Raw genomic sequence first — 13,133 nt, 5'->3', positions numbered from 1 at the left:
TCTTGGCTGTGCTCCATGGGATATTAAAGTCTTTGAAATCTTTTTTTGACTTGTGCTTTTTCACAACCTTATCTCAAAGTTCTTTTGAAAGCACCTTTCCACCCATAGTGGATTCTTTGCTTTGAAATGCACTTCCAAGCACTGGAATCCTCTAGAAACAGCTGCTTTTATTCTGAACTCAAAATCACCACAATTGATCACAGGTGGGAGCCAGTTAGTTTGTTGTGTGATCTGTAAGATGATTGGTTATACCTGAGCAAGTTTACAAAAGCAATTGTAAGGAGGATGTTCACTTATCCAAATAAGGTACAGTATTTTACTGTTGTAATATTAATTAATTTTCTGAAGTTTTTATTTTCACTTGGCTGAAGTGGGTTACTGTGTTTAAATAAAAATTGAACAAGCCTAATTTAGTTGTTTTTGTTTTCAGAGTGTCATACAACAAAAGGTACAAATTTTGAAAGAGGGTTGTGACTACCACTGTAACTTTTAAAGACTAAATTCTTTGAATTCAAGTAGCATTACTACTAAAGGTAAACCAGTCTATGAATGCTTGTGCAGTGATATAATCCCTTTAATTAGCTATTCTGTACACAGATAGGTGGTTTTTATTTTTATCTTTCATAAACAGGGATTTAAGGTGTGATAAATCAGCATAGGTTTGCCTTGCCATCTCCTGAAGCATTCAGACAAAGGCAGCAGTGGCTGTCTATTTGTACTTTAAACCTTAAGCTGACAGTGGTCAAACACATTAACCATCATGTGTTTGAATGTTGAAGGTTGGCTAATTACATTTCAAACATTCTTGCATGACAAAATTTTACTGAAGGTAACCTGTTACAGAAGCAATTAATATATAATGTATGATTTGCATTACATACCCAAATTAATTGCATTAAAATGCAAGGGGTCATTAAAAGGTCATTAAAATGGTAGCATTTGCTCAGTAGAATATAGTACACTTAAAGGGTTTAAGTTAAAAAGAAATTTGAAGATCTTTTTCCTTGAAGTTTTTCTTATGCATCCCATGTTTCTAGTTTATAAATGAAATACAAACAAAATATATTGATCATTATTTGTTTAAAATATTTTTGTGAATTTTCATTGAAAGAAATTTCATTACATCCACACTTTAGCATATAAAATGATATATTTTTTTATTTTTCACATTGAAAAATGAGGTTTGAGTGGGAATCTACTTAATTGGACATGGTTAGTAATATGTTTTTCTTTTCTTAGGTTTATTCTGGCAGTCTCCCAAACGGCCACCTTCTCCGATAGATTTTGACTTCAAAGATCCTCTGTAAGTAACTTCTATCATATCAGAAAACTTTAGTAATTGTGTACCCAGCATTCTAAATAGGGCTATGCATGTACTTCATTTATAACTTTATGGTAATTTGCAAAGAAATACACAAGCCAGAAATTGAAACAATGTATTTTAGTTGTAATTTCTGTCAATATTAAGAACCTGCTTTTTCCAGTTGATAGAAATCCATACACTACATTCATTTCCATTTTTACATAACATTGTAAATGAGGGAATCTGTGAATAAAAGAACTTGTGACTTCTATTTGCTCTCAGGAGCTAACCAAGGCTGGACGTGGTTATAAGACATCTAAAATCCAGTTGCTGTTGTAACAGGCATTGGTGGACTAGTAGATGGTCTTCTGTCTGGAGTTGAATTTCCAAATCAATATGGTGATGGGGCAGTGTGCTTTTGGAGGTGCTGTGCTTCAGTGGAATGGTAAACTGAGGTCCAAACTACTTGGTCTCTAAATATATTATAGCTCATAAAGAGCAGAGCTGCTCTTTGTTTCACACTGGCCTCAAAATTTCCACCCCAAATCAATTGGTAAAGTCCTGCTTCTCCACCTGATCTAATATGTAGTGGGGCTGCTGGGGCTCCTTTACCCTAATGGACAACCAATTTTAAATACAATGTTTAGCATAATAATAACATATTAGCAAATTTAATTAATCTGTATTTGTGGAATGGAATTGTAATGTATGAAGACTATATTGTTTTAAACTTTAAAGAATCACCACAGCAGAATTATAAATGCTTGTCACATTTTAAATATTTGTTGAGCTCTGTAATACTTTCTGTCCCTCAAGGCACTACAGTTTTATTGTTAGTGCAGCAAGACTGTTTGCAGAGATGTATAACATCCCACATGCAGAAAAGGTAAGCATCTATGTGGCATTCATTTCCACATGGTAAAAGCTGGTTGTCATAACACTAATTTTCACGCATGAAAAAGTTTATAAACCATGGTGTCAGATACACTTTTTTATATTTCAGGTTTAGAAAGAATCAGCATTGATGAGTGCACTTCAAACCACAATAAAAGTAAAATGTACACAGTAACTTGTTAGATCACAAAATAGACCATTTTTAGGTATGCTCAACGCCATATTCTGTGATTCAAAACAAAGCAGCCTTATTACGCTGTAAACAAGCAGGTTTTGTGAAAACATCATTAGAGCTGTTAAGAAAAACCCTCAAACAGCAGTCAAATATATTGCAGACAATCTCCTGACAGGCAGAAACTGGCATAGAGATATTATGATGCACACAGACAAACAAGCAGATGGATAGATTATACACATAACACATACTGTAGATTGTAAACTGAGAGACTGTAGACTGTAATCTCCTGATTGCAGAGGTGAAAGTATCTTAATTCACTGCACTTCACCAAGAGAATTACAAAGACTACACTGCAAGATACAAACCTGTCATTAGCACTAGAAACAGAAAGGTCAGGTTAAAACATGCAAAGAAGTACAAAGGTGAGCCACAAAAGTTCTAAAATAATGGTAGTATGGTTTGGTAAAAATACTGTCATTCATGGCTGCCTTTTTGAACTGTCTCACTAATCTTTATTGATAATGTAAGAGATGATGGCAGCAGAATTAATTCTGAAGTGTAGAGAAACATCATTTCAGCTCATGTGCATTAAATGTTTTACCGGTTCACCCAGCATCAAGACAATGAACCAAACCATACTGCACTCTTAACCTAGGAGTTAATCAACAGAAAGTGGAAACTTTAGAATTCAAATTCAACAAGAAGTAGAACTTTAGAAAGTCAGTCTCCTGATTTGAATCATGAAAGCATTCATTTACTTTGTTGAAAATGAAACTAAAATCAGTAAACCCCACAACAAGCAACAAATGAAAGGGGCTGCAGTTAAGGGTTGGCAAAGCAGGAATGTATCAAGAGTCTGGTGATGTTGGTGTTGATGGGTGGCAGTCTTAAAACAGACATTGCTTGAAAGAGGTATATGTCCAAGTACTGACTTGAAACTAGTTTAACCAAAAGAAAATTAATTTTTCCCAATACTGTTGCTGACCTGAAATTGGGGGATTGTACAGAAAAACATTTTTGTTGCAACATGGATTCACTTGTACAGTATGCACAAAAATATCCAGAAATAAAAAAAAATCTTTTCATACTTATCTTCTGATCTGAAATACAAATTTCAGTTGTACACAGCAAAAATGAACATTTTTATAAACCCCTTCAATAATTTAGGTATCACGGTATGAGATGAGTAGCACATATTCATTATTTGAATGACATGAGAAATGCTGAGTGTTTTCTTAGAGATATCTCCCTAAATGATTCTCTATTGGGCAAAATGTCTTGATTTAAGATGGTCACACATTATAACTGTCCATAACTGTTAGCATTTGTTTGTGAATGATATAGATTTCCAGTGCCTCAGACATAAACCTATGGCCTGCCTGTATCACAGCTTTTCTTTTCCTGAAGAATTTCTAAAGATGTTTACCTTTTCTCATTTGATCAATAGGATCTATCACCAGAAACTATCATCCGGATCATTTCAGATGTAACGATTCCAGAATACAAGCCTGCAGAAAAAGTATGTTTCTCAAGGTCTTTTAAAGAATTTATTTTTTCAGTTTAGAACAGAATCAAAACGACCATACCCTTTAACTTTCAATGAAGCAACCTTTTGATCTTGATCATTTTGAAATGTTGCCATTGAGTAAAATAATACTATTTCTCACTGATATGCTTCCTCATAGGAAACAGGTTTAAGACTAGCAGGGTCATATTATCCATTGTTGTGTCTAAAATGATATGGACCTCATGAGTCGGGAGTTAATGGTGGCAATCCCTCGCTGCATGCCAGCAACAGATCCCAGATCCTTACAGGTCTTTTATGGATTGGAACTAGAACTTGGTTGCTGCTTTTGATTGCTTCCATTCCATCGTCCATCCAGTTTTTGTTTTCTGATCCTAGTCCTGTCTAGTCCTTTTCATGTATCCCCCCCTCCACTCACAACTCCAGTAGGCATGTGGTTGGTCTGGTGACAATGCAGTGCTGGTCTAGCACTGTCCTGACAAAAGATTTATCCCATTATAGAGTTTAGGACCATGGAGTCACACCTCAAGATAGAATAATGTGAGAGGATCACAGGCTATGCAACTAAGAATCACTGCTGGTCTCCTAACAGTCTACCAATCATCTGTCCTGCAAGATTTCTCTGAAAAGCCATCTGACTTGTGTGATATAGTTTGCAGCGATCAACACTCAGCCCATGGGCATGAGCCAAACAGCTCTATAGGTTGCCTACTCCTTGATAAGGGCCAGACAGTGGTCTTTTCCTGAATGCTCATATAACACATAGTCACATTTTTAGCCCAGTAGTGGAGGAGAACTTAACAGGGGGTGAGCTGCTGGCTATAGTTCTTCTACCTAAATATGCTGAAAAAGAAAAGAGACCCAGTGCTTTAGGGTCTTCACATACCATCCAGATGCCCTTGCATCAGTATTTTGGCCTTCTCCAGTTTGGGACCTCAGATAGCTCTCTGAGGACCTCTCCAATCCACCATAATTGAGCTACTGCACTGCCTGGACTTGCCTTCCAAAAGTGCCTCCTGTCACAATCTTGCAAAGTAAAAGAGGTCAAGTTGTTAAATGTAATGCAGTAATAGTAATGTAATGTAGTGTACTATGTGGAACAACTGAATCATTTACCATAATCCCTTTTCCACTTAAGTTTCCCCACTGCTCATTTACTGATAGTGCAGGCTGGAACAAACACCTTACTAGGCATTTAACAGACATCTGATGTGGAGCAACACATTCATATTCTTCAGTACTGCTATTTCAAATGTATTTTTTGTAGGAATAAGAGGTGAAACTTGCTTTTACTATTCATTTTGATCTCCTAGAATTTAGAATTTGAAACCAAGAAACAAATTCTTATCTTGGGCAATATGTGGAAGTGCCAGTTAGTGGAAATGTTAAATTTTAACTTGTTTTAAAAACATAAGCTCTTAGCGGTCTCTTGTGATTTTTATGTTGATTGTTTTGCATGTAAATATGAAGAATCAAAAGAAAACGTGAAAACATTTCCTGTAATATAAAAGGAGGCTATGTGTAACACCTATTTCTTGAGAATTGTGACTACATTTTACCATCACTGTCTTCTTTTATCGCTTTTTGTCAACATTTTTCAAAAGAAAATTGAAATAGATGAAAATGCCAGGAAGCCAGAGCAGACGAAGCTTGTGGTAAGCAGTGAAGAAGAACAGGAAGCTATCTCTCAGCTGGAGGATGTCATCTCTTCTCATGCTGTCACAAAAGGTATTACATACTTGATGTAATCTGTGGCAATTCCTACATTCCGCACATGTATACACACATGTTCTCTCTAATTCTGTCAGTAAAAGAAAAAACTGTGGTAAAAATTATCTTCATTGTCTTTTTAAAACTAAGATTTAGTATTTGGTTCTAGAAATTATAGATCTGGGGTGCCACACCCATTTGCCTGTTATAGCACGTTTAAGCTTTTATTAGTTTTAAACAAATCAGGCCCTGGTTTTAAATAAAATATCCAATATTGCACCTGCCCAAAATGCTCTACTTTTCCAGTGTATGTGGTGTAGAGATATGTTTAGAGAGATGTAAACATGGTGTCAGAATCTCAAATGATCTTTCAAAGAAAATTGTAAAAGTTTCTCTAACTGAGCTGAAGAAGCAGACGATCTAGACCATAGGTTTACAAAAACATTTTTCTCTGGTGACCATGATATCCGACCATCTACACTTGCAGGTGGGCACTTTAAGTAATTCTTTGTCAATCACAACATAGTACATAGTAGAATTTAATTAACATTGCTATATTATACCTTTAGGATTTACTTAGAAATTACAGCACATTTATGTCAGTAAATGCTTCATATGTAGTCAAACTTAAATACAGTAGCTAACAAAACTGTTCACCCCCCCCCCCTCCTTGGACATTTTATTGTTTTACAATATGGAATGATAATGTATTTAAATGGTAAATGGTATTTAAATTTTTGATATTGATCAACACAGTGTTAAAGTGAAAACAAAATTCTACAGATCCTCCTAAAGTAATTATAATTATAATAATATAAGAGAAAATGCCATGACTTCCTGCAAACCACGCTAATGAAAAGAAATGGCACAAGTATAAGAGTGTTTCTGTATGGGTGGTGCAACTTCAACACACATTTCACATATAGTACTTTAGCAAATGGCTAAGAAAGAAAAAAATAAATGTTTACATGACATGATCATTCAATTCAATTCAATTTATTCACAACAAGGTTGCCCCAAGGCACTTAACAATGTAAGTGACCATACATGTGAGAACAGAAAAGACCAGAAGACAACGGAGGAGAGGAACCAAAAACTCCTTAGTAAAGAGAAAAAAAAACCCAGAGGTTTTTTTTCTCCTTACTAAGAAGTTTTTGGTTCCTCTCCTCCGTCGTCTTCTGGTTTTCTGTTCTATATTCACAAAATGTATCGTCAATTGCATTGTTAAGCACCTTGGGGCAACCTTGTTGTGAAAGACGCAATATATAAATTGAATTGAATTGAACTTTAAGCTTACAGCCTGCCCAGGGTAATTAATTATTAATACTATTAATAATATCTTCCGTAAGGACTTTGATGCTTAAAATATTTATGCATAATTAAGATATTTATGATGAAGGTGGAAGGTTGTGTACTTTTGTCCAACTGAGCAATCTTGCTTTTATAAAATATACGGACTTTTTAATGTTTAATGATTAACATGCTGTAATACACAGTTTAAAATTTTTAAAAGTCTAAAGAGTATAAAAATTAAATTCTTAATTGGAAAAAGCTTGTCCCTCAGCAGTGACTGGGATTCAAAACTGGGCGCTTTCTGGTGACAGCTTAAATGCTGTACATGAGACGTTAAGCTTTATTAGCTCCACCTGGCGGTTTTACAAGGTGCTTCCGGATACTGTTATCGTAACATGTGGTATGAAGCACCACGCCTACCGCGTTTTGATGCAGCGTACTTCATGCATTTTGAATGGCTGGACCTGTAGAGAGAGAACAATATTGGTCCCAACACTGATCCCTGTGGTACCCCAAATTGAACTGGTGACATCGACAAAGCAGTACAATTATTAGATATTTGAACATAATGAAAACGATTAGTTAAATATGAAGTAAACCACTTAAGAACGGTTCCACATAAACCAACATCAAACTCAAACCTGTGTAACAAAACAGAGTTGTCATCCGTGTCAAAGGCAGCACTAATATCTAGAAGCACAAGCACTGTTGCATTCCCCATGTCAGTAGCTAACAGAATGTCATTTACAACTGTTGTTAATGCAGTTTCAGTGCTGTGATCATGCATTGAGTGCCAGGTAAAAAGTGGATTTAAAACTGGTCTATGTGGCATTTGTTTAATGCATCCTCACACGGGGATGTGCACATGGGGACATCTGATTTCCTCCCACGGTCCGAACACATGTTGTGCAAGTTCATCTCTGAATTACCCTTCCCTATATGCATGTATGAGTGCCTGAATAACATAAGGACTACGTTAAAAATAAAAATAATGCTTTATTTAAAAACATAAAAGACAGCCACAAACAGTTACTACAAGTAGGCTACAAAAATATCCTGAATGTCTCAGTTTGAAAACACATGCATTAAACATATACCAAAACATATTTCAGAGTTCAGAATAACTTCTTTTTTTCTAATTTTTCAGATCATCTCCAAATTAAACCAGTGTTTTTTGAGAAGGATGATGACAGCAATGGACACATTGATTTCATCACAGCTGCTTCCAACCTGAGAGCCAGAATGTATAACATTGAGCCAGCCGATAGGTTGAAGACAAAGAGAATAGCTGGCAAGATCATTCCTGCCATAGCAACAGCTACTGCAGCCGTGTCAGGATTGGTTAGTATGAAGATCAGGAGCTGTTTCATGGACTGTAATGTACAGTATGCTGCATTTGCATAAAGGATCATTTTTTACAAGTATTCTTATCTCTTGTTTTATGAGCACATTTGGTTCCAAAATCTCTTGCTTGTGGTTTGATAATATTTTTAAAAATTATGCATTCAAAATATTATTCCACACCATAACTAGTGTAATGCCCTTACAGTTTCTGTTAAGATAGGTTAAGCAACTGCACTGTTGTTCTAATGTTCAGTGACTGCATGATGTAGTGTAGCCAGTTTTCATTTTAGAATATTGATTTACATTTTGTAGTTGTTCCAGAGTCCCACCACTATATAAAATAAATTGCTTCCTGTTTTGAGTTAAATGCTCTCCCTTGTAATTTCATCTTGTGCTCAGTGCTGATTCTGAATAAGTCCAATGAGTTGACATTGTCAGTGCCTTTGGGTGTTGTTGAATTGGGTCCTTTCATAGTCTTCTCTGTTTAAGACTCAATTTACTTAGCCTTTCAGTGAAGGATTTTAATGTCACTCTTTTCTGGAGTGATTTCAGGGCAACCTGAAAGTACCTTTTTATAATAGAGATTTAAATTACACACCATATTCCACGTGAGGCCTCATTAAGACATTCTTCTAGTAGTACATTTTATCTTAACATTGCTTGCTTTCTTATTGCTTCTCCATGTGTCTAGAACATAAAAAATATTGTCATTATAGACACCCAAAACTTTTACAAGGTAGCTTCTTCAAACACTGTAATTCGCATCTTATATGTTCTTGCACTTTGTATTTCTCTTAATTTTAGGATGTTTTTTTCTTTGTCCTGTTTTCTAGGTGGCTTTAGAGATAATTAAAATTGTTGGAGGACACTGCTTTGACTCTTTCAGGAACTGTTTTTTCAATCTAGCAATTCCAATCATAGTGCTCACAGAACCTGCAGAATTGAAACGGACAAAAATTAGGTAGGAGCATTCTGTTTGAGATGATTAATGATATACAGAAAGTAAATTCTTCCCAGACGTTTTGTAGCGTAGTATATGTATTATGCTGATTAGCAGTTACTACTAAGGTTCTAAGGGAATCTGTGCAGTGTTTCGTGGTTTTGTGTTAGTAAAACACAAAACTTGCGATTGTTTGCCTTTGTTTCATCGTGTCTTTAACAGTTTAAGCATAAAAATAAGTTTATTGATTAAATGTTTTCCTACACAAAAATAGGCTTCTAAAGTTACCATTTCTCAAATTTAAAACTAAATTGTTGATGTTCACAAATTTAAAATGAAATAATGTATACAAAGAACTGGAGATCAAGCCTACTACCGAGAGCTTTGATTATGGAAGTAATGTAGTTAACAAACTACAGTGTTATACTGTAGCTTTCATGCTTTGTTGTGTATTTATCTCCTCTACAAAGCCTTCCATTTCTTTCATTCAAAATGCCATTAAATCATGAAAAAAAACTTTAAAAACTATAATTTGTGTAATGTAACAATGTTCCTTATTTTTCAATTATATGAAAAAGATATTTAAATGAAGTTCTCAACAATTGTGGTTCAGACCAAGCTAGGGTTAAAGAAAATCCAGAATTTCGATTTTTAGCACTAAGATCTTCTTATATTATTTTTTAAATTTTCATGTCTACAGTTCCCGTGCCTGAATTATACAGGTAATGAAAAAGTTCTAATTTTTTTTACAGAGAACACATCTATTTCTCAATCTGGGACCGATGGACAATTTACGGAAAAGAAGACTTTACCCTTTCTGACTTCTTTAATGCTGTGAAGGTAAGACCTCTTATTTCATTTTTCAGCTTTATTCTTGTTTCATAAGAGCAGGACTTCCAGCGTAGGCAGTGTCTTTTATCTACTGTGTTAAATTAAAACTTGGAAGGAAGGGAGCTTGTTAATCTTCCTAAAATGTATAGATTGTGATGTGTCAATGAAATGAAAAGGTCAGAGTTCTTGGTTATATAGAAAATGAATGTAGAATATACAGTCAAGAGAAGTTATGTTGAAACCATACAAAGCATAAATTAGAACATATCTGAGGTACTGCCTATCATTCTGATTTCCACTAAAAGGTATCAAGAAAGTCCAGAGAAAAGAGACAAAACATACTCTAGGATTTAAGGAGGACAAGCTGAAGGAACATGATTCTTTCAGTCACAGTACAAGATGCTTGATAAGGAATCTGCACAGTTATTTCAAGTATAGTGAACAGAACATGGACATGTTACTATGAACTAGTTAAATGCCATTTTCACACAAATATTCAAAAATAACTTTTTTTCGTTGTTATTCATTGAATGCATCACTGTAGTGGAGACAGGCAAGATGTACTCAAAGCTCCTGTTGACCTGAGCAATAATTGTATAGAGCAGCATTGTCAAAAATCCTCTCTAAAATGGACATTAAAACCAGTATAGTATTCTCAGCACTGGTTTTCTGTAGTAAAAGTTCTTTGATGAGTGGCAGGTAAAAGAACCACTTACAGATACCAACTTCTAGATGTCTATTATTTATAACAATAAAAGCCAATACTACATTCTTTCCACAGCATTAACCAGTTATTGATAATGTATTTCCTTAGAAAAGTTGTTATTTGTTTATCAATTAGGCCTTGGTCATTAGTATTTACAGGTGCAAGTTTACCTACAGTGGATATAAAAAGTCTTCACTTTTTTTCTGATGTAAAGCCAAAAATCAAGATAAATCATGTCGGACATTTTTCCATCTTTAATGCCTTGCAACCAACAAAATTGAAGAGAAAAACAAATAGGTAATTATTAGGAAAAATAATTTAAATTAAAAAAACCTATAACACCCTGGTTGCATAAGTGTGCACACCCTTTTATAATAGGGGTTGTAGCTGTGTTCAGAGTTAACCAGTCATCCAAAGTTGTATCAAGATATTTTGGCACAAAACCTGCTGGCCTCAGTCAGAAAGTGGAAGATGAAGAGGAATTTCACCTTCCAACATGATAACAATCCAAAGCACACATCCAAGTCAACCAAGGAATGGCTTCAAAAAAGGAAGATCAAAGTCTTAGAATGGCCCAATGAGAGTCAGAGTCCAGGTGTGCAAAGTTGATTACAAAGACTTTCTGCTGTAATAAATGCAAAAGGTGCTTCCACAAAGTATTAGTTGGGGGGTGTGTGCACACTTATGCAATCAGGGCATTGTAGGTTTTTTCATTTCAATTATTTTTCCTAATAAACTATTTGTTTTTCTCTTGAATTTTGTTGGTTGCAAGGTCACATTAAAGATGGAAAAATGTCTGACAAGATTCATCTTGATTTCAGGCTTTACATCACAAGAACCTGCAATTTCAGTAAGGGTGTGTAGACTTTTTATATCCACTGTAAATCCTAGTAATGTCATTTAGAATGGTATTTACAACTTTGAGAGAGATGTCAGGTTCTTGTAAAGCAGTCCTGCAGTTCCCCAGGGCATGCTACATGGCATCAAACAGCTTCACCAGGCTAATCCAATCTGACTAGATGACTTTTTCTGTCACCTAAGTCCAGGTTTACAAAAGGACTCACCAAGTATTCACAAGTCCAGCTTTATTTAGCTTAGATATAGTATAGCTACTAGTATTTTGCTGTTCAGTAACCAAGGATGTGTAGTTTCTTATCCTGTTAATCTATCATGATAAGTACTTTTTTTTCAGGAAAAATATGGTATAGAACCAACCATGGTCGTGCACGGTGTTAAGATGCTTTATGTTCCAGTAATGCCAGGACACAACAAGAGACTTAAACTCACGTAAGTAGAACATCTTCACTGAAACATACAGATCTTACATTATTTGTGGCAAGCTTCATATAACTTTTGGTCCTCATGTAGTCATTGTATTTTCTTAAGCTATTGGTTCTAGTGCTCATTTGCTATTTTTAGTGACTTTTTATGAACTGTTCATGAAACAATAATTTGATTGTCTCTCAGATAAACAAGTCTGTGTTCCTACTTTTCTCATGTGCACTTTTGGGATGACTTTAATAAAATCCAAGTATTAGTGGTAATAACCTTGGGGATCAACTTGCCATTATATTCTCAACATTAATAAGAAATTCATGAAACAACAATTTAATTGACTCTGAGAAACATAAGTCTTTATAGACTGTGTTTTCAGATAGATTATTGTTCAATCTTAATCTTCTTTCACTGTTAATGACAAGGGTCTACTAGCAGAAAAAAATATTCCAGTCTCAGGGTCTCTCTAGATCACAAATGCATTGCTACATCTTTTAATGAATACGTTTCTACAGAATGCAAAAACTCATCAAGCCATCATCCGAGAAGAGGTATGTAGATTTGACCGTATCTTTTGCACCTGAATCCAATGGAGATGAAGACTTGCCTGGACCACCTGTGAGATACTACTTCTGCCCGGAAGACCTCTGAAGTACCCATAACTGAGAAATGAAGGACCACTAGCATTTGAACAGCAACGTAGCACTTGACTGTAAATGACTTTACATATTACTGCATACCTCTCTATGCAGTTGCCTTAATCTGTGTTCAATATTGATCTTGTTAATTATCTTTATAAATGAACTAGTAAACTTGTACACCCGGAGATCATTTTTTGTGTTTTTTTTTACATTCTTAGTACTTTGAATACACATGTAGAACAAATGATCAAAACACCAAATATATATTTGTATATTGCTAATTTATTTTTTGCCTTGACTCATTTAGTGCTGATGGATATAATGCAAGTTCAGAACAATTTCAGTCAGAAGTCTCTTCTATTTCAATCTTGTCTCAGCATTATCATTGTATATTTCTTCAGAAGACTAATGGATATAAGAAAATAATAATAATAATTGTTTCAGGTTTTTATATTATTTAAAAATGATTTAATGTATAATTTCTAATATAATT

General features: G+C 34.8%; 1 protein-coding gene across 2 annotated transcripts in view; it reads left to right on the top strand.

The window, feature by feature from the left end:
* Positions 1 to 12,823, top strand: part of uba6 (ubiquitin like modifier activating enzyme 6) — a 95,954-nt gene extending 83,131 nt beyond the window's left edge. For both annotated transcript variants that reach the window (XM_088933389.1, XM_088933445.1), the window contains exons 25-33: positions 1,240 to 1,303; positions 2,120 to 2,189; positions 3,823 to 3,894; positions 5,505 to 5,628; positions 8,051 to 8,244; positions 9,081 to 9,208; positions 9,940 to 10,027; positions 11,917 to 12,011; positions 12,515 to 12,823. In XM_088933389.1, the coding sequence (XP_088789515.1) occupies positions 1,240 to 1,303; positions 2,120 to 2,189; positions 3,823 to 3,894; positions 5,505 to 5,628; positions 8,051 to 8,244; positions 9,081 to 9,208; positions 9,940 to 10,027; positions 11,917 to 12,011; positions 12,515 to 12,650 (971 nt within the window). In that variant the 3' untranslated portion in view covers positions 12,651 to 12,823. The remainder of the gene's footprint in view (positions 1 to 1,239; positions 1,304 to 2,119; positions 2,190 to 3,822; positions 3,895 to 5,504; positions 5,629 to 8,050; positions 8,245 to 9,080; positions 9,209 to 9,939; positions 10,028 to 11,916; positions 12,012 to 12,514) is intronic.
* The last annotated feature ends 310 nt before the right edge of the window (positions 12,824 to 13,133 follow it).

This window comes from Atractosteus spatula, chromosome 1 (genome assembly GCF_055471065.1).
Source record: "Atractosteus spatula isolate fAtrSpa1 chromosome 1, fAtrSpa1.hap1, whole genome shotgun sequence".
Taxonomy (NCBI): domain Eukaryota; kingdom Metazoa; phylum Chordata; class Actinopteri; order Semionotiformes; family Lepisosteidae; genus Atractosteus; species Atractosteus spatula.
The sequence above is the reverse complement of the archived record's forward strand: the minus strand, read 5'-3'. Positions and strand labels throughout refer to the sequence as shown.